The 25,329-nt window shown below is 45.2% G+C and overlaps 1 protein-coding gene across 6 annotated transcripts in view; it reads left to right on the forward strand.

The window, feature by feature from the left end:
• Positions 1–489: 489 nt before the first annotated feature.
• The window catches only part of PIKFYVE (phosphoinositide kinase, FYVE-type zinc finger containing), a 94,148-nt gene continuing 69,308 nt past the window's right edge, over positions 490–25,329 (forward strand). For 5 of the 6 annotated variants that reach the window (XM_081851300.1, XM_081851302.1, XM_081851303.1 and 2 more), the window contains exons 1-7: positions 490–547; positions 6,110–6,286; positions 6,965–7,146; positions 9,678–9,863; positions 21,761–21,876; positions 23,006–23,177; positions 24,631–24,838. In XM_081851300.1, coding sequence (XP_081707426.1) covers positions 6,975–7,146; positions 9,678–9,863; positions 21,761–21,876; positions 23,006–23,177; positions 24,631–24,838 — 854 coding nt within the window. In that variant the 5' untranslated portion in view covers positions 490–547; positions 6,110–6,286; positions 6,965–6,974. Of the gene's footprint in view, positions 548–1,250; positions 1,412–6,109; positions 6,287–6,964; positions 7,147–9,677; positions 9,864–21,760; positions 21,877–23,005; positions 23,178–24,630; positions 24,839–25,329 lie in introns of all 6 variants that reach the window. The other variant, XM_081851301.1, reaches the window with a different exon arrangement.

The following is a 25,329-nucleotide window of genomic DNA, read 5'->3' on the forward strand; positions in this document are numbered from 1 at the left end:
CTTTTCCCTTTTCTTGCAAGGAATCCTATTCGGAATAAGGGAATTTCCCTTTAGAAAAGGCAAACGTTGACAGCTATGCTCTGTCCATCGAAGCAACTGCACTCGAACCGACGGCCTGCGTGGACGACGACGATCGCGGGGCTCGTTTGCTCTCGCCTCCGCCGCTCGCCGGATTTTGCGTCGATTGCGTTGCCTGCGGCGGCGCCGGCTCCTCCTCCTCCTCCTCCTCCTCCTGGCTCCGTTTCTCGGGTGTCGATTGCGTTGCCTGCGCCGACGGCAGCTCCTCCTCCTCTTGCCCGTGGCCGGCCCAGGAGTGGAGACCGGAAGTTGGCGCAAAGGCGGAAGCGCGTCCCAGTCGAGTCAGGTGCTGCCTTTGCCGGGCGTCCCGCGTTCCCTCTGTCGCTGTGATTGTTATTGTTGTTGTTGTTGGTGTCGCCTCCCGAGTGGGAAGCGCAGCCTGCTAAGGGAGGCAGGCGGCAGGCGGCAGGCGGCAGGCGGCAGGGGCTGCCTGGCTGGGAGACAGGGAAGGAGAGAGCGGCAAGGGCAGGTAAGATGCTCCCCGCCGCCAGCCTCATTAAATAGCATTAATGAGTATTAATAGTAGGACTGGGGGAAATTTAAAGAGTATTTACAGAAATATTGCAAAATTAATGAATGTTAGAATGATGTTGGGCTGAAATTAAGCGGTTACCAGCTGTAATGCAAAGGTTGAGTAATGAGCTAAAATAATTTATATTAAGTTACAATAAGAATTTGCTGAAATAAGATCTGAACTGGAATACAAAAGGGGGAGGTGAGAGGAGGTCCGGGATATAAGGTAATGGAAATAAGTGATGGGAATTATATTTGTTTTGTTTTGTTTTTAATTAATGTTTGTATTAAATTGGAAACTTGAATAAAAAATTTTTTTTAATTAATAGTATTAATATCCTTCATATTCCCGGCAGGGGGGTCTGGAGGGCGTTTCGTGGCTGAGCCAAGGTGAGGCTGCCAGTTTGCCCTCCTGCCTGGAGTCAAGGAAGCAAAGAAACCTCACTTGTCCACCGTTTTCTAAACTGGGGTTTGTTCGCTTTTAAAGTATGCAGGTGGCTTATTTTGTATGTGTGAATACTTCTTCTTTTTTTTTTTTTGGGAGGGGGGAACATTTTGATTTTCACAATGGGGTGGGGAAGGGTTTGATAGAGCACCAAACTAAGGCTAAGAAAGGAAACAAATGAACCCAACGGCTTGTTTTTACTTGTTTTATGCAGCCTACATACGCAACTCGGGTGTGTAGGACGTGGTGTTCGAATCCTGGCATCTCTGTTTGGGTCCTTTGGAGGGGGAAGTTGCAGTGTGTGTGGTAGTGATGTACCTTGCTGCCTCGTGAAAATGAAGAAGGCAGGGGGCTGCCCAACACTCCTGCGTTAAGGTGAACAGGTGTAAAGGAAGAGAGGGCTGTGATAACCTTTTGAGTAGTACCGGGAATGTTTGGTTATGGTGTGGGATCCTTCCCCCTTGTAATGAGCTGCACCTGGCATTCCCCCTTCCGCACAACTATTAAAGGTGCAGGAACACACTTTTGTCACGCTTTTTATACAGAAAGTGCTGTGTGAATGACTATCTTGTACCTCTGGTATATATAATTTATGGGTGGGGAACTGATGTTGAGAGATGACTTGTACAAGATCACCTCGTAGGTTGATGGATGATTGGGAGAGGATCTGAGTCCGGACCCAACACTCATTAACTTGACCACAATGACTACAGCACATTTTGTAGTGCTTTCCATGGCAAGGGGGCACTCTGTTATAAAACTTGGGGTGGCCAGTATGAGAACTCCACCCTTTAAAGCTGAAAGTAGGGCAGCAATTTCAAGAAAACCCTTGCTTTGGTTAAAAAGGAAAGAAAAAGAGGTGTTGCTACTCATATATTGATATAGGTGCCATGGGTGCCAGCAGAAAATGCCTGGGCAGTAAGAGAAAGAGGTGTTGGTACTTTGTACTATTGAGTACTGTCACAAAAAGAGCCCCAAAGGTAGAATAATTGTTGGAACCTGTCTTCAAGAGAGTAGCTGGTCTTAAGATGCAAGCCTGGAATAGTTTGTGTAGAGAAGTGTAAAATATGCATGTGGTTTTTCTCCTTTGAAGAAATATATCCAAGTGACCCACTAGTAGGACAAACTGTAGCAGGAAAGGAGGAAATGGCTGTTGCTTGAATCAAAACCTGCTACAATATTTGCTTTGTTGAGCTTGTAAAAAAAATAAATTCTCATGACTATATTGGACAGCATCAATTGCTTGGACTAACGATGAATGGAATCTTTATTTTTAAGGTTGCTGAGAGTGTGATGAAATATTAATTATCACCCTCTTGTGTTTGTGTGTGAGAGAGAACATTACTTTGGTATATGTGTTGGAAATCCCCTTCCATTTGGATCAGCAGGATTTATCCAGTGAATGTCCTTAAATTTGCTAGGAATTGTTCTGTGTTACATCTTTATTTTTTGATGAGTGTTTACTTCTGTGTTAAAGCCTAACATGCCAGCAATGATTAGCAACATGTGGGAATTTATTGGGAGGTACAGTATAGCGTACCTTTCGGTTTCTAGAGACAGATGTCAGCTATCTCAAATTAAGTATGTTGAATAGCTCTAAGCATCTAATAATCTAAGCATCTAATAGATATTGATTGCTATCTTGAAGTGGCCTTGAATTAAACTAAGAATTAAATTAAAATCCAGTCAAAAATGGAATCCCCTTCTCCCCTTGCTTGAGCAGCGCACATACTCTTTCATTCCTGGTAAAGCAGTTACTGCAGTTTAATTGAATGCTTGAAGCTTGCATTTTGAACTATTGACCAGAGCAACCATAAATCTCATTAATCCTTTCAGCTTTGATAAGCTATTGTTGAGAGTAATGAGAGATTAACACTTAACTTTTAACCAGGGTCTCTCTGCAATTTACTTAATTGTCATATAACTTCTTTATGATGACCTGCATTTGCTGAAATTGCCACATCTGCATAACAGCATAACAAAGCACCAGTGGCAGAGATCACAGATAAGAATGCCATTTTCTACTTTCTGAAATAGTCGTAGTTGGCATTCCCCCCCCCCCCCCAATAGTCAAATGTCAACCTACACCTTTCTTTTCCTGGAGTTTAAATGTCAACCTATTCTTGTTAAGGCAGATTTCTAAACAGTTGGTTACTGGTACAAGTAACTTCATGTGGCAAGCAAGAGGGTTGTCAGAGGAGGGTAGTTCTTAAATGTAGGACTCAATTAGTGTGTATAAAAATATGGGCTAGTGTTTAATACTTTGGCTTTTGATGCTTGGGATGTATATTTTTAAGACCAATTTTATTTCTGTGATTGTAAGTTGTTTTAAGCCGTTATTAATATTGTGTTTTAATTGTTGTGTAACCTTCCCTGGTACCTTAAGGGTGAAGGGCAAGTAATTAATAATAATTGCCAGGTTTTATTGAGCTGACTTTTAAGAAGTGGCATTCGAATGATTATTCCCAGTGAGTGGGGTCAGACTGATACCTTCTTAAGGATGTAACTTCACAATATAAGAAAAATGGAGTTTCTGGCCCCTCCAAGATCTCACTTGTCCTGAAATCATTACATTGTGTAGTTTCCTTCCCATTCCCATGACAGCAGGCAGTGATTTGGAGCAGGGCTGAGAGATGTTGAGCATAATGCTGGCCCACGAGTTAAGCTCTTCTATTCATAACCTGTTGTAAAACTTATTGCAAAGCTATGTTTTGGGGCTGCAGCTGTGTGCATCTTAAATGGCCAAAACTGACCCCAGTTTTGCATGGATAGCTTTGTTCTGTTTCTTTTCCTTAGAGTCTTTTGGGCAGGACAGAATATTCCCGTTCTACACTTAACTATTGGGCATGGGTGGTGCTGTGTTCTAAACCACTGAGCCTAGGGGTTGCCGATCAGAAGGTTGGTGGTTCGAACCCCCCGACGGGGTGAGCTCCTGTTGCTCGGTCCCTGCTCCTGCCAACCTAGCAGTTCGAAAGCACATCAAAGTGCAAGTAGATAAATAGGTACCGCTCCGGCGGGAAGGTAAACGGCATTTCTGTGCGCTGCTCTGGTTCGCTAGAAATGGCCACATGACCCGGAAGCTGTCTGCGGACAAACGCTGGCTCCCTTGGCCAATAAAACGAGATGAGCGCCGCAATCCCAGAGTCATCTGCGACTGGAATTAACGGTCAGGGGTCCCTTTACCTTTACCTTTTTACACTTAGCTATGTTTTCCTGACCTATGAATTTCCGACCTTGCACTAGCAGTCCTACGCTGCCTCGCTTGATGAAATTGTTCTGGGCCTGCTCTAGAATTATGGTGAAAGGAAGCTATACTGGTGTTTTGGGAAGAGATCACACAGCACAAAACAGTTCTAGAGTTTGCACGAGTTTGGTAGGACTCTGGTTCATCTGCAGTTTACTAATGCAGAAGTCACTTCTGACTAAGTGATCCAGTTTGCCCTGTCATCCTCTATCGGGGAAAACAACCTGCTTATAACAGTAACTATGGAAATTGTGATGTAAAATGTGTTGGTGGTTGCTCCACATTTAGGTTTTTTGTTTTGTTTTGCGGATGGCTGTCTTGTCAGCTAAGCCTGATGGTGAGTTAAGCCGTAGCTGTTCCCAATATGAATCTGCAATTGTATAGGAATATTCAGTTGAATAGGAAAACAAATGAGGAATTTATTGCAGCTGCCCCACCTGTCTTCCCCCAACCTGCACTTGTGTGCTCTTCTATGCACTCACATCTTCTTCCGACTTCCTTGTGCCTGACCCTGCTTCTCCCTGCTTCTCTTTTCCTTCCCCCTTCCCTTTTCTGTGAGTGTCAGCAGCTGACAGAATGCTGCAAGGGCTGCTATCCTGTGAGCTGTTACACAGCCTGACCGCTTGGCGGTGAGGGCACTTGAAGGGATGAGGAACTGATCCTGCTCAACTCCCCCAATTCCTGAAGATAGAGGAAGGCAGGGGGAGGAAACTGAGTGAGGACTTGTGCCTCTGTTCCATCCTCTGTTCCTGAGCACACAAAGGAGCAGCACAACTTCACAGACAACTTGTGTGCTGGGTTTTTCTTGGGGCTGGGGCAGGTGTTAGAGGAGGTGACCCCTTATCGTTGTCTAAAGAGAGCTTGAAACTTTACCATCTTGTAGCTTGCAGAACTTCCCTTTTATGTGTGTATCTGAACTTTAGAGGGATTTATATAGGCTCTCTTAAGAGGATTATTTAGATTTATTTGAGGTATATACATGCTGCCTTTCAGGGGAAGCCCTCATAGCCCACCTCTCAAGTAGCTTATTCAAGAGTTCCAGGAGGAACGTCCACATATCTCTTGGTGCTTCTGGCCACTGCAAAGTATGTGGGTACTTTCAGGAGGCTTTGAAGACCTGCCTGTGTCAGATGGGCCTACGCATACAAGCGGCATTCTTGGCTGAGATGCTTGCTTGGTTTTTAGCTGTTTATTATACTGGATAATTAATTAATTAATTGTGGAGGGATTGCAGTAGTGTTTGTCTTCTGTATTATTGATAATTGTATCAGCACTTTTAAAATGCCATGTTGAAAGAGTACCCAGAAAGGTAGCTCATAACTATTTCACCATAAGCAACTAAACTTCTATAATAAATAATTCCACCATTTGAGGCATAGTTAAGGAAAAGAACTCACATCATGTCCAAAGTGGAGGGGGGGAGACCTTTTTTTGGAGCAAAAGATGTATGTATGTGCATGTGGGGAGCTGAACCCTTCCCAAGTTATGCCTTAACTCCTCACAGTTTCCCCCAGGTGCTTTTTCCTTCAGCTGAGTTTTTGTACCCAAAGGAACTCACATGTGTGAAAAACATTGAAAGAGAGGACCTGGGGGGTGTTTTCTTCTGCATGCCTCCTTTGCTCTAAAACAGCGGTGAGCAGCCTGCATAACTGATAGTGCCCGCCAAGTCTCCCCATTTGGTCCATGGCACCACAAACCTGTCAATCCCCTGACACCGTGGCACCACCAACCTGTCAATCCCCAATACAATGTTGGGCATGGACCAGGTAAACCAAACAGGAAGACTTGGGAGCACACCCTGAGATATGCTCTGTATTCTTCCCTTATAGCCCCCGGTAGAATTCAGTGCTTTTGGAATTTGGTGCCCTTTTCTGTCTTCTAGGAAGAATCTTCCTTTGCAACTGCGGCTTGAAGTCACGATGGAGCTGTGAAGGAGGAAGGGAAAGAACTGAGAGTGCACTTGCAATGCACTCCTGAGTCTTCATTTGCAAGCCTCAGGTTTAAAGGTGAGTTGCATGGCATCACATGATATCAAGTGATAGACAGGTGTGCAGCCTCACCTTTCTGACAGTGGTGCACAGAGTGAAGGGGAGTTCTGGATCTGGCTGGCCGTTCCTGTAACAGGAGACTATTGATAGATCAATCCTTGCTAATTTAAGCTACAGTTCTCTTTTGTCAGCAACTGGGCACTATGGTCTGAATTAATCAGGATCAGGCCTACTGCCACTGTGTCTAATTTGCGCCCAACTTGAAACATAAACTGGTTTCTCTGGACAGTTTTACTATGTTGTTCAAATAATGGACAAACTTCACTTCCTTATTGCTATGAGACAGAGTCTTACTTTTCTTCTGAATCATCTGGTTTTAGTACTTCCTCTAAAGTCATGAATGTGCTTTTTCAAAAGTGAATAATTGTTTAGCTACTCTGTTCCAATTTCTTCCCTATTTCTGAATTCACTTCCGACCGCATCATATTTGATGCCTGTTCTAAGCTGACTACCTGTTCCTCCTCCTAAACTGGATCTTCTTTGGAATTTATATCCCACCCTTCAGTGTTACCACACCAGGGGACACTTTAAATAATATAAAAGTCATCAGAATAAACTGTGAAAAGCAGAATTCTTAAGCAGCAGGACGGTAACATGCAGTGGCTTATGTTTCATGTGCACCTTCAATTTTCTTAGGATCCATGAAATGGCCACAGATGACAAAGCATCTCCGACGTTGGACACTCTGAACGACCTGCCCTACTCTCCTGGCAGCCCGTCTCACCTTACGCACTTCAAACCTTTGACTCCTGACCAGGATGAACCGCCATTTAAATCTGCCTATAGTTCTTTCGTGAATCTCTTTCGTTTCAGTAGAGGTAAGTACTAACTTCCTTTCATGACTGTACGTTGGTTGATTGATTAATAGTTATGAGTGAAGACTTGCTGCCAAAAGTGGGAGCAGCCTACTCAAAGCATGCAAAAACCACATGCCATTGGGCTCATTAACATGTAACACTAAACTAACTGGTTTATTGAAACAAGCCAACTTCACACTAACCATAGTTCCTGGTTAGCATGTAACGCGAAACTGTGGTTAGACAAAAATTGAGTGAAAGCTTCCAGTCTCTTCACAGCAGCACCAGAGGAGGAGGGAGAGCCCAAGAGCTTGAGGCTTGCACACACAACCCTAGTATTAAGTGCAATGCAGTCACTTTAGTGCAATGTCTCATGGACCGCACATGGTTGTTGTAACCAGCCTTGTGCAGATGCCCATTTTGTGAAATGAGTGTGTTCTAGGATGGATTGATCTTGTTCCCACTGCCCCTGCCCTCTACCTCCAAGCATTCAAGCCAAAGTGGGTGACTTGTTTGCCAAAGTGGATAATCGTATCCAGTGTCTGGCTTGCACGTGCAGATCTGGGTGCACAAATATAGGTCCCCATGTTACTGAGCGCTGGAACTCTGAGCATGCCCCAAGACTATGTTTGCTCTGAGCAATGGCTGTGTCATTGTGGTAGACCATCAAGAGCCCCTATGGTGGCAGATGACATTGATCCCAGGCACGAGGTTGTAATTGCCTAGTTGATCTCCAGTCCCAGTGCCATATCTAATACAAACAATGCCTGTAACTGTGTCGTTAATCATCCATTGTGAGTTAATGGGTACCAGTCAGTCAGCATATCTTTCCTTGAGTCGAACAAGTGTCTGTTCTACTGTATTTATGAAGAGGCTCACATGTGTCCTCTTTCAGGAGAGAAATGAGCATGTCACTAAAGTAAGACCTGACAGTCAGGGGTGCCCCTGTGTCTTGCTTTAAGTCCTCAGGCAGAAGACATAACTCTTATGACTCTGGCTGATCTAGGAAAACTCATCAGCTGTGTCTTTTGTTTAAAAAAACAACACCCATGTGTAGCCTGGACCTTTTCAGATTCAAGTTGAGGTTCACTCATGAAGTATTCTATAATCAAGTGTATGTTGCACCCACAATTTGTTTAACTTTGGGGGATTTTCACCCAAAGGTACTCCCCACTGCCTTTTTTTGCCTCCTCAGACGTCGGACCCCCCAGTGATTGACTGTGGAGCTGGAATCTCTGTTTAACTTTAGCTAGAGCTTCTCCTTGTCACCTCTTTCCTCATTCCCCTGATTTCTAAACTGTGTTGGTTATTTCGTTCAGCCAGTGCTGTTTTAAAGAGAAAAGCTTTTTCTATTTCTAGACTGGAATAAGGAGGTTCAATGGAACCCAAAATAAGATTAAAAGTGGAGTAACTTGAAGAAGTAGGTGAAGTAGCTCATCCTTTTTGAGAGTATTGGTGGATGAAAAGAATCATGGTTTGGGAAGGCAGCAGATGAACATCTCCTTTGGTTAAGAGACCTGGTCTCGCCTGACAACGCAAAAGGAATTCTCACTGTCCTAATTTTTTGTTTAATAAAGTGAGTCATATGTTGTGCTTTTTCTTCCAAGTATGACCAGCCCCAGTCAACAGTAAGCTTCCAGGTTGTGATGGTAATTCTTGTAGGCACGAGAAACAAGTGGCCAAAGAAGGAGGGCCTCCCAGACCAAAGGAACTGGGAGGTACTGAAGCCAAGAACTAGTTCCTCATTGCTTCGTAACTTGTGGGTTGCGGTCCCCCAACACCTGAATTTATAGCTATAAGCTACCTAGAATGCCATTGGCCTGGAACTTCCTGCTGGAAGGTCTGATGTGTCTTTGCACCCTCTGGAGGTTTAGCTCTGAAACTGGGGCTTGGTACTATCAGTTATGAGAGGCAGGGTGCAGACCTACTGCTCTTGCTAGATGCAGTTTGTAGTTCCATGATTCCTTTCCCCTGTTCCTTAAAGTGATGGACGGTGGTAATTGTTGGGAGCAGAGTGAGGGGACTGTTTCCTTGGAACTGCCTTTGAAGAACCATAAATAAGGTTTGGTCCTGATTTTCTTCTCTCTTTTGCTAATAAGAGTTGTAGGTGAGCGCTGGCAGCCTAAGCACTGTTTGTGCTGTCAATAGATAACAGGCTGCTGTCCTATGATAAGTTTTTAAAGAGGTAAGCCCAGTGGGACTTATTTCGGGAGGTGGGGAATGCAGATGATTGGGCTGCCAAAGAGTTATTTCTTTAGATCTAAGTCTTTCACTATGACTCAGTGTGGGAACTGTGGTTCTAGAGAGATTTATGAGAAATCTGGTAAACACTGGTATACTAGAGAAGAGGCTGTAAAATAACGACATTTCTGCTTTGCGTATATTTTGTACACACACCTATTCACTAGGTGGGACGATCTTTCCCAGGTTCATAAGTCATGGCTTATGTGTGAACAAACGCTAGTGTCTGATTTATTTGAGAATAATATAAAAAGGTAGTTTTCCAGTTCACATATCTCAACATTGATTAGACTAACACTTCCTCTTTCTAGACGATGGTCGTCTTGCTTCCTCCGTGGAGAGAGCAGAGACAGGACAGGGTGATCAACAGACACTGAATGCAAGCTGGTCAAGTCCACAACATACTTTGAGGTCGCGGTCGCTAAGGTCGTCACCTGTACCTTACAAAAAAACCCAGCCCTCTGGGGAGCTGCAGAGAAGATCTTCAGCGTCTTTAGGTAAGAGATCAGAGTTTGAAAAGAGGTGGTCTGTGCTTTATAGGGCTTTGGCATTTTCCAAGCCCCATTCAGCTCAAGAGATGCTTCCAAGCAATCTTCTAACACTGTTCTTGCTTTAAAAAAACTACACACTCCTAGATTTGGCAATGTGAAAACTCAGTTTTTCTGTGTGTGTGTGTTTGGGGTTTTTTTGCTTTTTGTTTAATTCATCTAAGCAAGAAGGAAAACCTGCATGTGTTTCCTGCTGCTTTATTTTGTTACCCTACATGGGATTTCTAATGCCATCCTTTTCGTTGGGAATGTGGAAAACAGGAGGGAAGCACGTATGTGAGAGTAGATGGATGAATGTCTGTCCATGGTGACTTGCTTACCTTTGTGCCCACTGAAAAGTCCTACTTTCCAGACCTCTTTTCCATTATTGGTGTAAAGCCAGAAGAACACATGAAGACCTGCATTTTTCCACCTTATTATGTTTCGAAGCAGTGAAAACATGGTTTTTAAAAACAATAACTTCCAATGATCTGCAGAGTGGGGGGTGGTGCAATTTGAGTCTGGGGCCATGAACACTTAAAAGTGTTAGCAAATGATACATAAATCGCTGGCTCCTATGCGCAGTCCTGAAGCCCTGATGTGGGCATGCAGATTCCCCATTCCTTGTTGCTGCCTCCAGTAGATGTGAACAAAACCCTGGTGTACAAGATTCAGCTGGCATTCCAAGTTTGCATAACAGGGCCGTGACCTAAGTAGATTAGATTTCAGCTGTGCCTAAGTCTAGAAGTCCAAACAGTTACAGTGGTGCCCCGCAAGACGAATGCCTCGCAAGACGAAAAACTCGCTAGATGAAAGAGTTTTCCGTCTTTTGAGGTGCTTCGCAAGACGAATTTCCCTATGGGCTTGCTTCGCAAGACGAAAACGTCTTGCGAGTTTTTCCCCTCCCCCCCCTTTTCTAAGCCGCTAATAGCCACTTAGCTGCTAAGCCGCTAAGCCTTTAATAGTCGCTAAGCTGCTAATAGCGCTAAGCCGCTAATAGGGGTGCTTCGCAAGACGAAAAAACCGCTAGACGAAGAGACTCGCAGAACGGATTAATTTCGTCTTGCGAGGCACCACTGTATTTGAAATGAAATGCCCTCTGTTCTGTTAGGAATCCGGATTTCCACCATGGGCTTTGTTTTCAGGGAGAGACTTGAGAGCTGAGCCAAAACTACATGTTACACTGAGAGGTTTGTGATTAACGCTCTGACTTCTGTTGAATCAGATGGTCCAACAAGAGTAGGGTAGCACGTGGGACTGCTCACTTGTTTGGGGCAATAGCATGGGGCCATTTAACCCTGGCCTTACACCATTTCCTGTTATAGAATGCCCCCCCCCCCGGGCAATAAGTTGCTCTGGAAAGAGGGGTGCAAGCACCTCTCCCCTCCTGCAAAGCAAATATCCCTTTGGAGAGCATTTACATTGGGGGAAATGGTTGATGTGGGACAGGGTTAAATCCTGCTTTCCTGATCCTAGTAGCAACGGGAAGCCAGTTAAACTCAGTACAAAAAATATCAGGCCGTTAGTTTTTGTTTAACTTAGGCACAGAAAGCTGGAGTTGTTAGCTTTTCCAGCATTTCAGATCATCAGGCCTAGACTTGTAACTGAAGCTGAAAAATACTGAAGAGCAAATCAGGGTGTGCTTCTCTTGTGACAGATGGCCTCCAGGGGGCACTCATGTCTATTGGATACGCTGGTTTCTTTTCCTTGTCTCCAATAGCGTTTACAGAGATCAACATTAGCCTGTCTTGGATAAAAATTGCTTAACCCCAGTAGGAAATAATGAAGAAGATCATTCTGCATACATAGACCAGGTTTCTCTGATTCCAGAACAGAGAAAGCAATGAGGAGGAAGTTATTTTAAGCCTTCTGAGACTTCGCTTTAATACAAGATGCATTTGCATAGGCTACAGCTACTTTGGCAGACTTTAGATGTTCAAGTGCAAGGAGCACAAGAAGTGCTTTACACTATTGCACTTGATCCTTATTCTCAAAGGGGCAGCAAGGGCCAAGATTCTGGGGGCACTCCTGCATCCATCTGTGTTGCTAGAGGGCCAGGTGACCCCATTGGCTAGGAGTGCCTTTTGCCAGCTTTGGTTGGCAAGACAGCTGGGACTGTTTCTGCATCAGACCACTGTTCTCTATTTGCTGGCACCCCCCAGAATGGATTGCAATGCTGTCCTTGCGGCTGACCTGGAAGGTGCAGCTAGTAGAAAATGCAGCATCTCAACTGCTCCCTGGGGCAGACTGTCACTGTCATAGTAGGTCACCGCTGAGAAAATTGCACCGGCTGCCAGTTAGCCTCTAGATAACATTCATGTTGCACATATTGGTGTACAAAGTCCCATACAATTGGAGACCAGAGAACACGTAACGGATAGGCCACAGATAGTGGTGGAGTTTTCTAGAAATCTTGATGTCAAGCTTATCCATGCAGTTCTCCTCCCCCCCCCCCTTAATTGCTGTCTCAATCCTTAATCTCTATGAGGTGGAAGTTGTCCCCTTGTCCCCCTGTTTCACTAAAAACATGAGTGATTGCTGTGTTACTGTTCACATAAATTATACACATGTACACTCCAGGGGACGCAGGTGGCGCTGTGGGTTAAACCACAGAGCCTAGGACTTGCTGATCAAAAGGTCAGCGGTTCGAATCCCTAAGTCGGGGTGAGCTCCTATTGCTCGGTCCCTGCTCCTGCCAACCTAGCAGTTCAAAAGCATGTCAAAGTTAAAGTAGATAAATAGGTACTGCTTCGGCAGGAAGGTAAACGGCGTTTCCATGCACTGCTCTGGTTCGCCAGAAGCGGCTTAGTCCTGCTGGCCAAATGACCTAGAAGCTGTATGCCGGCTCCCTCGGCCAATAAAGCGAGAAGAGCGCTGCAACCCCAGAGTTGGTCACGACTGGACCTAATGGTCAGCGGTCCATTTACCTTTACCTTTTTACACTCCAGGATTTCTAAAGTAAACAGCACATGGACAGATAATGTTCAATAGTGCATATAACTGTATAAAAAACAAATGTATTAATATAAAACTGCACTGCGAGAATAGCACAGTGTGTGGCTTGACTCTCTTATATCTATAATACGGAGTGGGTGTATTTTGCATATAATTTTCATATAATTAGTTGGGCTTTTAAAAAACCCTGATGACACACGAGTGGCTTAGACACAAGCAGGCGCTCAATACAAGGGGAAGTCTAATGCAAGCAGAGCTCAGTCAGGTTTGGACAGTCAAGTTCTGTGTATAAATCTGGTTAAAATGGATTCCTCACCCCCAGCCATAGGTTTCCCAGCCTTATTAGTGTCATGCCGATATTTTTGCTGGCTTTTAAAAAATCCATCCATGTGAGGGATCAGCGAAAGTAAATAATATGTGACCTTTGGGGGCGGAATTGTGTGTGGATGGTCATGAGAGGTTTTGCCTATTGTTCTTCCTCTAAAATCATTGACCTTACATAACCTCTTCACTTCTTTAATAAAACACTCTCTGGAGACCTTCAGTGCTGGTCTTCTTGGGAAAACCCCTGGAGATGATCTTGCAGGCAAGCATTCCAAGAAGCTGGGAATGGGAGAAGCTGGCTCAGAAGCTGATGCAAAGTTGCTGTGATTTTTTCAAAATAATAATATAATATATGCACCAATCACCCACCTTGCAGTGATTTTAAGGTCAGAGCAGCAAGCAAGCTTTTCTCTCCCATACACATGAACAAGAAAGTTGAAGTGTGTGTGTGTGTGTGTGTGTGTGTGTGTGTGTGTTTTGTGGAGGGACCTCTTTTGCCAGGAGTGAATACAGTGGTGCCTCGCAAGACGAAATTAATCCGTTCCGTGAGGCTCTTCGGATCAGCTGATAAGCGGCTTATAAGCGGATCAGCTGATAAGCGGCTTATAAGCGGATCAGCTGATAAGCGGCTTAGCGGCTTAGGAAAAGGGGGGAGGGGGGAAAACCCGCAGGAACTCGCAAGACATTTCGTCTTGCGAAGCAAGCCCATAGGGAAATTCGTTTTGCGAAGCGCCTCCAAAACAGAAAACCCTTTCGTCTAGCGGGTTTTCCGTCTTGTGAGGCGTTCGTCTTGCGGGGCACCACTGTACATTGGTGAAATGCAGGGACAGGGAGACGAGGATTTGGCACCCTACAATTTGAAATAAGTCTGTCTCTTGCTGCGTTTGAAGCACCAGTGTTGTTAATACTTCAGGTAGGATTCCCCTGATCTGTCTCTGAACAACTCTTGAGAACTCTGCTCAATTTCTTCAGGAGGATTGGGGTGTGCAAAATAAATGAGAAGTTCCACAGAGTGGAAGCCAGATGGGTTTGCGCTATAGCATAAAGGCAGTTTTGTAAAAGCTCAGTACACGGGGGGAGATCTGCTTCCAGGCTCTGCCATTTCAGAGTACAGACGGAGGCCCACAGGACTGGATGCTCCTCCATCCAAGAAGTATTCGTTGGTCACTGAAAACTGACATGTTGTGGCAGCAGAAGGCTAGCCCTCTCTGGCATACTCAAAGCTCAGGGATTTTAGCGTGCAGAGATTTGTTTTAAATGGAGCCATCCAGTCGTGCAAGCCCCAACCTGCATCCTAGTACAGTCCAGGAACAGTGGTCCCCCCCCCCCCCCGTCCAAACTAGGTGATGGGAAGCAGAACTTTTCAGTGCAATGCTTGGCTGTAATAAGAGCCTAGAGGCAGAGTAGCTGCATTCAAGCTTAACTACAGGTCATGATTTGTTGAGTAAACCAGGATGCAGCTTGCAACTTCTTTGCTCATCTGTGGTTTGCTTCACTTGATGCTGGTTGGTTTGTCTCTTCCCACCCCCTTCTCTGTGAATACTTGGACTGCTACCCAAATGCCTGTGTGGCACTTGAAGACTGGCACGGCCACCTCATGTCACCAGTTCTCATGCTATTGGTTGGCTGCAGACATGGGGCGGGGGAACATCAGTGATCTCCTCCTCTGAACTCTTCATCTGTTCCCAGCAAGCCCAAGCCAAGCACAGTCCTAAAGCTTCCCTCCTCCTCCGTATTTCTAGATCTGGTGGGTAGAGACTTGCTGGCTTTGTTTCTTAACCCCTTAATCCCAAACTTCCTGAGCAAAGAATCTCTCGCTGCAAGACTCTGCCGGCAATTTCATGGTGTGTTTTTTTTTCTAGTATCCCCCAAAGGCGAAGGGAGTTGTGAAAGCTCTCTGTTAGATTCTCAAATCTCTGAGACAAATCCCCCCCGCTTGCCTGTCTTCAGCCCTCACTGCCTCCCAGCCTCCAGCCCAAGCCTAAATGGATTTTGTCGCCTCTTCCTATCAGTTTACCCAGCAAACCCATATGACTCTTACCGTATTTCTGCTTCCAGGCAGAATCCCTAACCTGGTTATCATCACCCATCTCCCTAGCTGTAAGAGGTGTAAAATGCACTCCTTTCCGCAGATATCTCTGCCCCTACAAGCCCTAGTGCCTCCAATGCATCTGGGCCCAATTGAAGTCAGCATTCAGTTTCCTGAGAATTCATCCCAGACGCCATTCCTTGCATACCCTTCCCTCGCCAGCTGTACCCACCCATCCAATAAAGGCACAAGTTTTAGCTAATTACAGAATTTTACTGGTTAGCCCAGAGAACTACAGGAGAAGTTATAACAGGGCTTGGAAACAGTAATTCTGGCTTGTGCTGATGGGAGTTGTAGTGTGAAAATATTTGGAATGCACTAGGGTTGGCTAGGGACGCGGGTGGCGCTGTGGGTAAAACCTCAGTGCCTAGGACTTGCTGATCGCATGGTCGGCGGTTCGAATCCCCGCAGCGCGGTGAGCTCCCATCGTTCGGTCCCAGCTCCTGCCCACCTAGCACCCCTAAGTGCAAGTAGATAAATAGGTACCGCTTTATAGCGGGAAGGTAAACTGTGTTTCCGTGTGCTGCGCTGGTGCTGGATCGCCAGAGCAGCTTCGTCACGCTGGCCACGTGACCTGGAAGTGTCTTCGGACGGCGCCGGCTCACGGCCTCTTGAGCGAGATGAGCACGCAACCCCAGAGTCAGACACGACTGGCCCGTATGGGCAGGGGTACCTTTACCTTTACCTTTTAGGGATGGCTATCCTTGATGTGCAGAAACAGGCTGTGGTCCAAATCTGGGAAACGTGGGGGTGATTGTCCCCAAGGAATTGGCCTGAAGTTCTTCTGATGGCCTGTGTCTGCCTGACAAAGGTTGGCTGCTTCAGAACAAGCTTTAGGAAAAGCCACAGAAATGCTGTTTACCTGCGGCAGGCAGGTAGCCAGCCTAGGTAGATAGGGGTTTCCCTCCCAGGTGGATGTCCTCATGTACCAACAGGTGAATAGGTTGCAACATGCCACAATCACATCAGCACCAGGGTCTTCCTGGACATTTACCAGAAAGGCTAGGGACATGTAGACATCCTGGCCTGGCTTCAGGAGAAAGATTAAGTTCATTTTTCGTACGCCCAAAAGTTGTACATGAGCTACAGCTGTAGATGATATGCCCAGGTGGGATTTGAAATGTTCAAATAATAAATAATAATAATAAGTAATAAATTTTATTTATATCCCGCCCTCCCCAGCCGAAGCTGGGCTCAGGGCGGCTAACAACAATCAAAATAATTCAATGATTCTAAAAACATTTCATTATAAAAATTAATTAAAATCAAATTGATGGCAACCAATAAGCAAAATTCTGTGCAGATTGCCAGAGGAGGGGGGTCAGGCTGCGCCCTGACCAAAGGCCTGGTGGAACAGCTCTGTCTTGCAGGCCCTGCGGAAAGATGTCAAGTCCCGCAGGGCCCTAGTCTCTTGTGACAGAGCGTTCCACCAGATTGGAGCCACGGCCGAAAAGGCCCTGGCTCTAGTTGAGGCCAGCCTAACCTCTCTGTGGCCTGGGATCTTCAAGATGTTTTTATTTGCAGACCGTAAGTTCCTCTGTGGGACATACCAGGAGAGGCGGTCCCGTAGGTACGAGGGTCCTAGGCCGTATAGGGCTTTAAAGGTTTAAACCAGCACCTTAAACCTGATCCTGTACTCCACCGGGAGCCAGTGCAGCTGGTATAGCACCGGATGAATGTGATCTTGCAGCGAAGACCCCGTAAGGAGTCTCGCCGCGGCATTCTGCACCCGCTGGAGTTTCTGGGTCAGTCTCAAGGGTAGCCCCACGTAGAGCGAGTTACAATAATCCAGTCTGGAGGTGACCATCGCATGGATCACAGTGGCTAGGTCAGGGCGAGAGAGGTAAGGAGCCAACTGCTTAGCTTGGCGGAGATGAAAAAATGCTGCCTTTGTTATAGCTGTAATCTGCGCCTCCATAGAGAGAGAGGTATCGAAGATTACACCCAAACTCTTAACGCAGGAGTTATGATTCCTGTGCTACTTAACACTAAAGCTTTTTGTATGGTTGGGTAGGGAGGTGGGGCAGAACGGACCCTTTCATGCATATGCTTGATTTTAGCAGATTTGTAAGAGATTGCAACAAGGCTTGAGGCTTGGCGCCTCTGCACTGTTGGTTTTGGGCACAGTGCGCATTCCTTCATGCTCTATGAGTTCATAATGGAAAAATTGCGTAAGTGCAACAGTGTATTTGAGCTGGTCTCCCCACCCCCCAGCTTTCATTCTCCTCAACGCCAAGTATAATTGCAGAGTTAGCATTTTAAATATCAACAGGATTACTACACATGCACAAGTATTCTGTGAAAACGGAAAATCAGAATGGGGAAGCTACAGAAATTTGATACTGGTACTTAAGCGTTTATCATGGATGGCCAAGTGATTTTAATTAAATTAGACAAAATGGTAGGAGTTCTAGTTCCTCATAATTCATTTAATGATTAGCAGATTTTTATCTGTGTTGTGTGTGTGTGTGTGTGTGTGTGTGTGTGAGAGAGAGAGAGAGAGAGGCCTATTTTTTCTTATTTATTTCATAAAAAATTAAACATCACTTAATTGTGTTTTTTTTAAAAAAAACCAATCTGTTTTATAAAAGTGCCTCCACAATCATGTTTGTTGTTGTTGTTTAGTCGTTTAGTAGTGTCTGACTCTTTGTGACCCCATGGACCAGAGCATGCCAGGCACTCCTGTCTTCCACTGGCTCCCACAGTTTGGTCAAACTCATGTTGGTAGCTTCAACAACACTGTCAAACCATCTCATCCTCTGTCATCCCCTTCTCCTTGTGCCCTCCATCTTTCCCAACATCATGGTCTTTTCCAGGGAGTCTTCTCTTCTCATGAGGTGGCCAAAGTATTGGAGCCTCAGCTTCACGATCTGTCCTTCCAGTGAGCACTCAGGGCTGATTTCCTTAAGAATGGATAGGTTTGATCTTCTTGCAGTCCATGGGACTCTCAAGAGTCTCCTCCAGCACCATCATGTTTGTAGGCTTGCTTATTATAGTTCAGCATTTTTATATATGTTTTTGGGGTACTCTGTATACAGAGGATGCAAGCAAGAAGGAAAGGAACAAAAATCTGGAGTATGTGGTCTCCCTCAGCCTCCTGGTGTTTTGGACTCCCAACCTGTAAATGAACTAAATAATCAGGGGTAATGAGAATTGAAGGGCAACAGGTTGGGGAAAACTCATTAAAGCATGCGTAAAAGATGAGGCAAAGATTTTGAGCTGCTACATCATGTCAGTAAAGGACAACTCCATTTGTACAATCTTTTGTGTGTATGTGTTAAAGAGCCACTGCTACATGTGTGTACCAAAATGCACACTTGTGTTTTCTACATATGGAAAAACCTTAATGCATAACAGTTGCACTGCATATTTCCATATACACCAACTCACAGATTAGCATATTAAGTGGGCAATCTCTTGCAGGTTCCCGCACTGTATTAGGTTAGGCAGGTGGTCGACAGACCTAGAGGACCACACTGCTGGTGCCATAACACCCCAGTCGTGGAACGCTCTCTACAGAGATGTTCACCTGGCATGTACCATAAAAAAGGTAAAGGACCACTGACAGTTAAGTCCAGTCGCAGACAACACTGGGGTTGTGTCGTTCATCTCGCTTTACAGGCCGAAGAAGCTGGCGTTTGTCCGCAGACAGTTTTTCCGGGTCATGTGACCAGCATGACTAAGCAGAGCAGCGCACAGAAATGCCGTTTACCTTCCCGCAAGAGCGGTACCTGTTTATCTACTTGCACTTGCGGGCTTTCAAACTGCTAGGTTGGCAGGTGCTGGGACAGAGCCAACGGGAGTTCACCCCGTCGCAGGGATTCGAACCGCCGACCTTCCGATTGGGAAGCCCAAGAGGCTCAGTGGTTTTAACTACAGCGCCACCCATGTCCTGGCATGTACCACAGTGCCAGGCAAAGACCAAGTGCTTTAGATATAATACTGCTCCCTGCTTAATGCTGCTATTGTGACGTTGGTGGTCTTTTAACTATATTTTGATGACATTTATATTGCACTTGTTCTTAGCCAGTTCTGCAGATCACCCTGGGAATAAAAAATGGCCTGTGTAGGTAGGCAAGGTAGATACTAAATAAGCAGACATGGTGGCTTAGGGCCCTCGTACTTACGGGACCGCCTCTCCTGGTATACCCCGCAGAGGACCTTAAGGTCCATGAAGAACCATAGTTTAGAGGTCCCGGGCCCTAAGGAAGTCAAACTATCCTCCACCAGGGCCAGGGCCTTTTCAGTGATGGCTCCGACCTGGTGGAATGCTCTGTCCCATGAGACTAGGGCCCTTCAGGATTTAACCACCTTCCATCGGGCCTGTAAGACAGAGCTATTCCGCCTGGCCTTTAATTTGAATTCAGCCTGATCTTTTATTTCTCTTCTCTTCCCTCCCCCTCCCCTTTTATGAAGATTACCTGCTCTGAGACCCCACAGCTAATTCTCCCCTGGCCTCCTTGCTGGCCCAAGTAGGAATAATTCAGCCAGCTATCCCTGGTGACTAATGCTTATTAGGATTAACGCCAAATTAATTGATGAACTTTGAATTTTATTGTTATTCATGTTTTTATACTGTATTTTATGCTGCTTCTACGATTAAGTGTTTTAAATTTGTTGTTAGCCGCCCTGAGCCCGGTTTTCTGAACCGGGAATGGCGGGGTATAAATAAAAAATTATTATTATTATTATTATTATTATTATTATTATTATGCATGTGGGGAGTTGCTTGAAGTGGACCTAAGATGATGTTAGGTACCATTCGTTATGAAACATGAAAAGGGTGCAGATAACTTTAAGAAATTTTAGTACCTGGTAGAAATGGTCAAGGTCAATTGCAGAACATCTCATCTCCATCCCATACCACAACCCCTTGCCTCAAATTTCCTTAGAAAATGAATTGTGTTGCCAGGCAGTTAGATACTTGCTAGAAAACGACCCGTAGCCGCAAAGTGTTTCAGAGGTCCTGTTCTTACAAAGGCAAGCTGTTTCCTCGTCCCTCCGAAACTGGGAGGTTGGCTGTTGCACAGCAACAGTTAACTTGATTGCTTCTGGTCTGAGCTGCCAGCATTCCTGCTGACATCAGTGATATATAAAGCAGTACGTACAAAAGGAGCCATGTTTGTTTCTCTTCATCCAGGGAGCGCCAATTAAAATGCATGTCCAATGGAGAGCGATGCGCTTGGTGAGAAACTTGATGTTATTATTATTTTAAAAAGGTTTTACAAAGCACCTGTTTAAAAAGGAATGCCATGAAAGGAGCACAGTTAGCAAATCTGGGGCGCGTACTGTTTCCAGCGTGTTAGAATGGGAAACTTCGTATTAAGAAACTTTGCTAAAGTGTACACACCCTTTTATTCTATAGTTAGCAAATGTTGCTTTGCAATGGATTGCAGCTTTCTAAAGTGTGGGTTTCTCTTCAGATCGTATAAACCTTTCGCTTTTTAAGGTGTGGGTGAGTAGTTTTCGTGCGTTTTATCCACAAACGTTGACCTGTTGGGTTTCGTATGAATGAAATTGTTGTATGTGAAGCTACTTTTGAGTTCAGTAAACATAGAAAAGGGGCATGTAAAATAAGCTCGACTTACTAAAATGAATGCAAGTTAGTACTTTGGTCATGTAACTGTTCGCAGCTCCTGATGAATACTTCTAACAGTGAATTCCTGTGATTTTTATGGATTACCATGCAGCCGAAGCAGAGGGTTGTAGTGAACCACTGAAAAATTATCCAGTAAATTTGTTAAGATGTGTGCTTTATAAATCTGTTTTTGGACAAATTTCCAAATGTTGATAAAAACACAATACGGTCAAAACTCATAGTACTGTATTCCGTTTGTGGTGTATGCTATTATACTGTAAGGAGGACTTTTTGCTAAATACCTCAATATGAATGTTGCAGTGAAAGTGACAAAGGGAAGCTTATTCATATACATAGATTTGGTTTTTAATTCCTCAAGGTGTGTATGTTGAGGAATGTAATACAGGCAAGTTTTTTATATGTTTCTTTCAAGTTACTTATCCTCAAAATAAACCGAGAAGCTCTACCTATATTTCTGAACTTCTTTTTAAAAATCCCTGCTGGTCTCATGGAAGCCAGCCATACCGTTAACAGAATAATGGTTCATGGCTGAATCTGAGGGCTGTTTTCCTAACTTATGCTTTCTTGGAATTACTTTTTTGTTAAAGTAAGTCAGGCTTTCTTCTGAGTAAGTGGGTTCAGATTCTGCACTATTAGAACTTCCATGTAGGAAACATGTTTTGATGGATGCCAAATTTTATACCTTTCGGATCATTGCAAAATGCCCGTTTCTCATGCAAGGAAGCAACTCGGCTCTGCAAAAGCTCCTCCAGTTGGTCAGTATTTACTGTAAAAAGTTTGCATCAGTGTCTGTTTAAGAGAGTTGAAGTTATATCTTCTGCATTCTAAAGAGATGTCCATTGATAGGCAACACAAAGAGAACATCTATCTCAAATGGTAACTAATTTCTCTTGTCCTCAGACAATCGAAGAAAAGAACCTTCCCTTGGCGGTCATGATCCTCGAACGGCTGTTCAGCTTCGAAGCCTCAGTACTGTTCTAAAACGTCTAAAGGAAATCATGGAAGGAAAAAGCCAGGTAACGCTTGAGGAGGAGGGAGAGGTGTTAATATGATGGAGCTGCTATGAAACACACATCGTGTTTGGTGTTTACCAAAGACTGTCTTGTTCTTCGAGTAAATACAGAGATCGAAACAGCACTACCCGCTGCTGCAAGAAGTTCCCACAAGCCCTTAAGGCAAGATTAAGCCTCACTAATTTCAGCAACTTCCGGATGAAACTAATATAGATGAAAATGAGCTTTTATTTAAGGCTTTCAGCCTAATGAGATGTGATTCTTATAAAATTGGGGTTAAAACAAGGTTGAGAAACCCTTTTGGCCTAGTGGTCCATATATATTATCTTTCCACCAACTTGGACAGGTGGGCGATGCCACTCACCTGTCCATCATCTGACGTCAGTTGGCCGGTGGGTGTTCTTGCTCACCTGTCAGAGTCAACCCTTGGGGGGGGGGAGGGTGTGCTTTGCCAGTGTATCCTGCACTGGAAATGCTCTGGTGAAGCACCACCCAGCAGGAGTAAACTCTCTGTTCATCAGCTGATGAATGGAGGTCTTAGTCCTGCTCTCTGCTTCACCAGCCAGATTGAACCCTTCCCCCCCCCCCATCAGCCGATGTCACCAAGTGATTGAAGCCCCTGGGCATCCTCACCCTTGGCTTACAGGCAAAATTTGTCTTCCTGAGATGGTAGGAATCCTTTACTGGATCAAATTGTATAGCTTTAATAATAACACCTGGAAAATTATTTTGGCTTGAATAAACCATGCCTGCATATTAAAGAAGAAGGCTGCCTTTTAAAGGTTCGGTTGAATGGAGGGAGGAGTCCCCTGCTTAATGCCTTTAACATTACATATTTCTGCTAGGATGCTCTGGAGGAATTGCCTGAGTATGATCAGAACTTGTTGAACGGCTGGGCCATTGTCTACTGGACTTAAACTTTTACTTGGTAATCTAGAGACTGTGCTATCGGGCAATGTGTCTAAGAAGGACTTGCCCTGGGAAATCTAATTAGCCAGTTACTGAGAAAATGTAATCTCATCATGGCCTTGTGACTTCCCATGGTATTGTTTTAGCTTCGGAGATTGAAATATCCTACATAAATCTGTTGCCTTGTGTTGTGACCAGGCTAAATACTTAATTCCCTCCCCAGGACAGTGATCTGAAGCAATACTGGATGCCAGACAGCCAGTGCAAGGAGTGCTATGATTGCAGTGAGAAATTCACCACCTTTCGCCGCAGGCACCACTGCCGGCTGTGCGGGCAGATTTTCTGCAGCCGCTGCTGCAACCAGGAAATCCCTGGGAAATTCATGGGTTACACAGGTAAGGCATGAAGCGTTCAAAGTCTCAGCCTTTTTAGGGGAGGGGAGAAAGTTGCCTTTGTTTAAGGGCTGAGCATGGAGCCTTTCCACATGGGAAGTGTGCTATGATGGGCTCCTGTTAGTTGTGTTTGCAGGTCTTTCCCTGCTTTATACCTGCCTCTGAAAGAATTTGCTCCCTTGCATTCATAAATGTACATTATGCAGTTATTTTGGTGGGGATGCAGTTGACTTCACAGCATGAGGGATGGCACCTTGAGCAGTGCAGTGGCATAAGGCGAAGGAAGACTTCCTCATACACACATTATTCCTTTGTGATCTGCCTTCCCTTTCTTTCAAAAAATCACACTATAGCTTCTTGTGATGTTTCTGGGGTTACTGCACCAGGATGGCAGCCCATCTTGCTTTTAAGCATGAAGAAGTCCCACCAGGAGGCTTTGCTCCCCATTTTTATGCCCAAACTGAAGAATCTGTGGCAACAGCTGTGGGAAAGCCAGGTCAATGAGCTTCTGTAGTTGAAATCACTGCTCCTTAAGATCAAGGAAGGAATTTGTCCTGCTTTAGTTATGTATTGTGCACAGGAATCAGTGAGGTGAAGGGACCCCTGACCATTAGGTCCAGTCGCAGATAACTCTGGGGTTGCAGCGCTCATCTCGTTTTATTGGCCAAGGGAGCCGGCGTACAGCTTCCGGGTCATGTGGCCAGCATGACTAAGCCGCTTCTGGCAAACCAGAGCAGCGCACGGAAATGCCGTTTACCTTCCCGCCGGAGCGGTACCTATTTATCTACTTGCACTTTGAGGTGCTTTCGAACTGCTAGGTTGGCAGGAGCAGGGACCGAGCAACGGGAGCTCACCCCGTTGCGGGGATTCGAACCACCGACCTTCCGATCGGCAAGTCCTAGGCTCTGTGGTTTAACACACAGCCTGCCAGTAATTTTTCTGGCTGGTGGGCTATATTGTTATCACCCCACTTCCTGGCAGGCCAAACTTGACAGGTGGGTGGGGCGTGATGTCATGATGGTGTCAGGTGATGGTGTGCTTTGAAGTCCCAGTTGTTGGGACTTCAAAGGGCAATGCTGCTTGAAAGCTCTTTTGCTGTTTGTAAAAGGCTTTCAGACAGCACACGCCCCCCTTTTCTGTTAGAGCCTTTGAGGCTGAAACGGGAGCGAGGAGGCAATGTCTGAAGCGCTTCGCCAAAGAAACTGCTTTTCTTCCTTCCCGATCACCTGATGGGGAGGCGGGGGGGGGGGGAGTGCTTTTTGGAAGCAGTGGCTGCTCGCGCAAGAAGCCTCACGTACAGTGAATTCTTCCCGGAGGAGGGAGCTCCTTTCAACTCACAGCTTCTCAAATCGTAGAAAAGCCTGGCAAGAAAAACAATCTCAGAAAGTAGACTTTCTTTCGGATCCTTAGTTTCCCTGCTGTTCAAGGCTGTTCAATCTTTCTTGTTTATCGACAGGTGACCTCCGAGCTTGCACTTACTGCCGTAAGATAGCCTTAAGCTACGCTCACTCCGCAGAGAGTAACTCCATCGGGGAAGACTTGAATGCTCTGTCTGACTCTGCCAACTGTGTGTCGGTACTGGATCCTGGGGAACCGCGGACTCCGGTTGGCAGCAGGAAAGCCAGCCGCAACATATTCCTCGAAGAAGACCTTACCTGGCAAAGGTATCAATATATCTGGTTTGGCGGGGAATCCACTTAGGTTTAAGTGTTTGGAATATCTTTTGTCCATCCAGCCACACAATTTGTCTGCAGTATTCTGCTTGAATGCAGTGGTCCAATCACACTGGCTGTTGCTATGGTATTGTGTTGATTTTGCACATCAGGTTTTGATAAGCCATGGCTTCCGTCAATAGCGGAATGGCTTAACTGACTTTGCCATATTGTCTTCTCGCCATAATTTTTGTTCCTGGAACCTTAACATTAGCAAGACAGAGCAGAGCCTTGTTTGTGTATCTGAATAACTTTGTGTGTGAGAGAGAATAAGAGTTCTGCAAAAGATACACAACTGGGGCAGTTAGGTTGTTAAAGCCTTCTATTTTGTCTGTCTCTCCCAGCAGATGCAGTCTCTCACTTAAACATTAATTGTGGTGTGTGTAGTGGTTAGGAGCGGTGGACTCGTAATCTGGTGAACCGGGTTTGCGTCTCCGCTCCTC

This window comes from Podarcis erhardii, assembly GCF_964252035.2.
Source record: "Podarcis erhardii genome assembly, chromosome: 1".
NCBI lineage: Eukaryota > Metazoa > Chordata > Lepidosauria > Squamata > Lacertidae > Podarcis > Podarcis erhardii.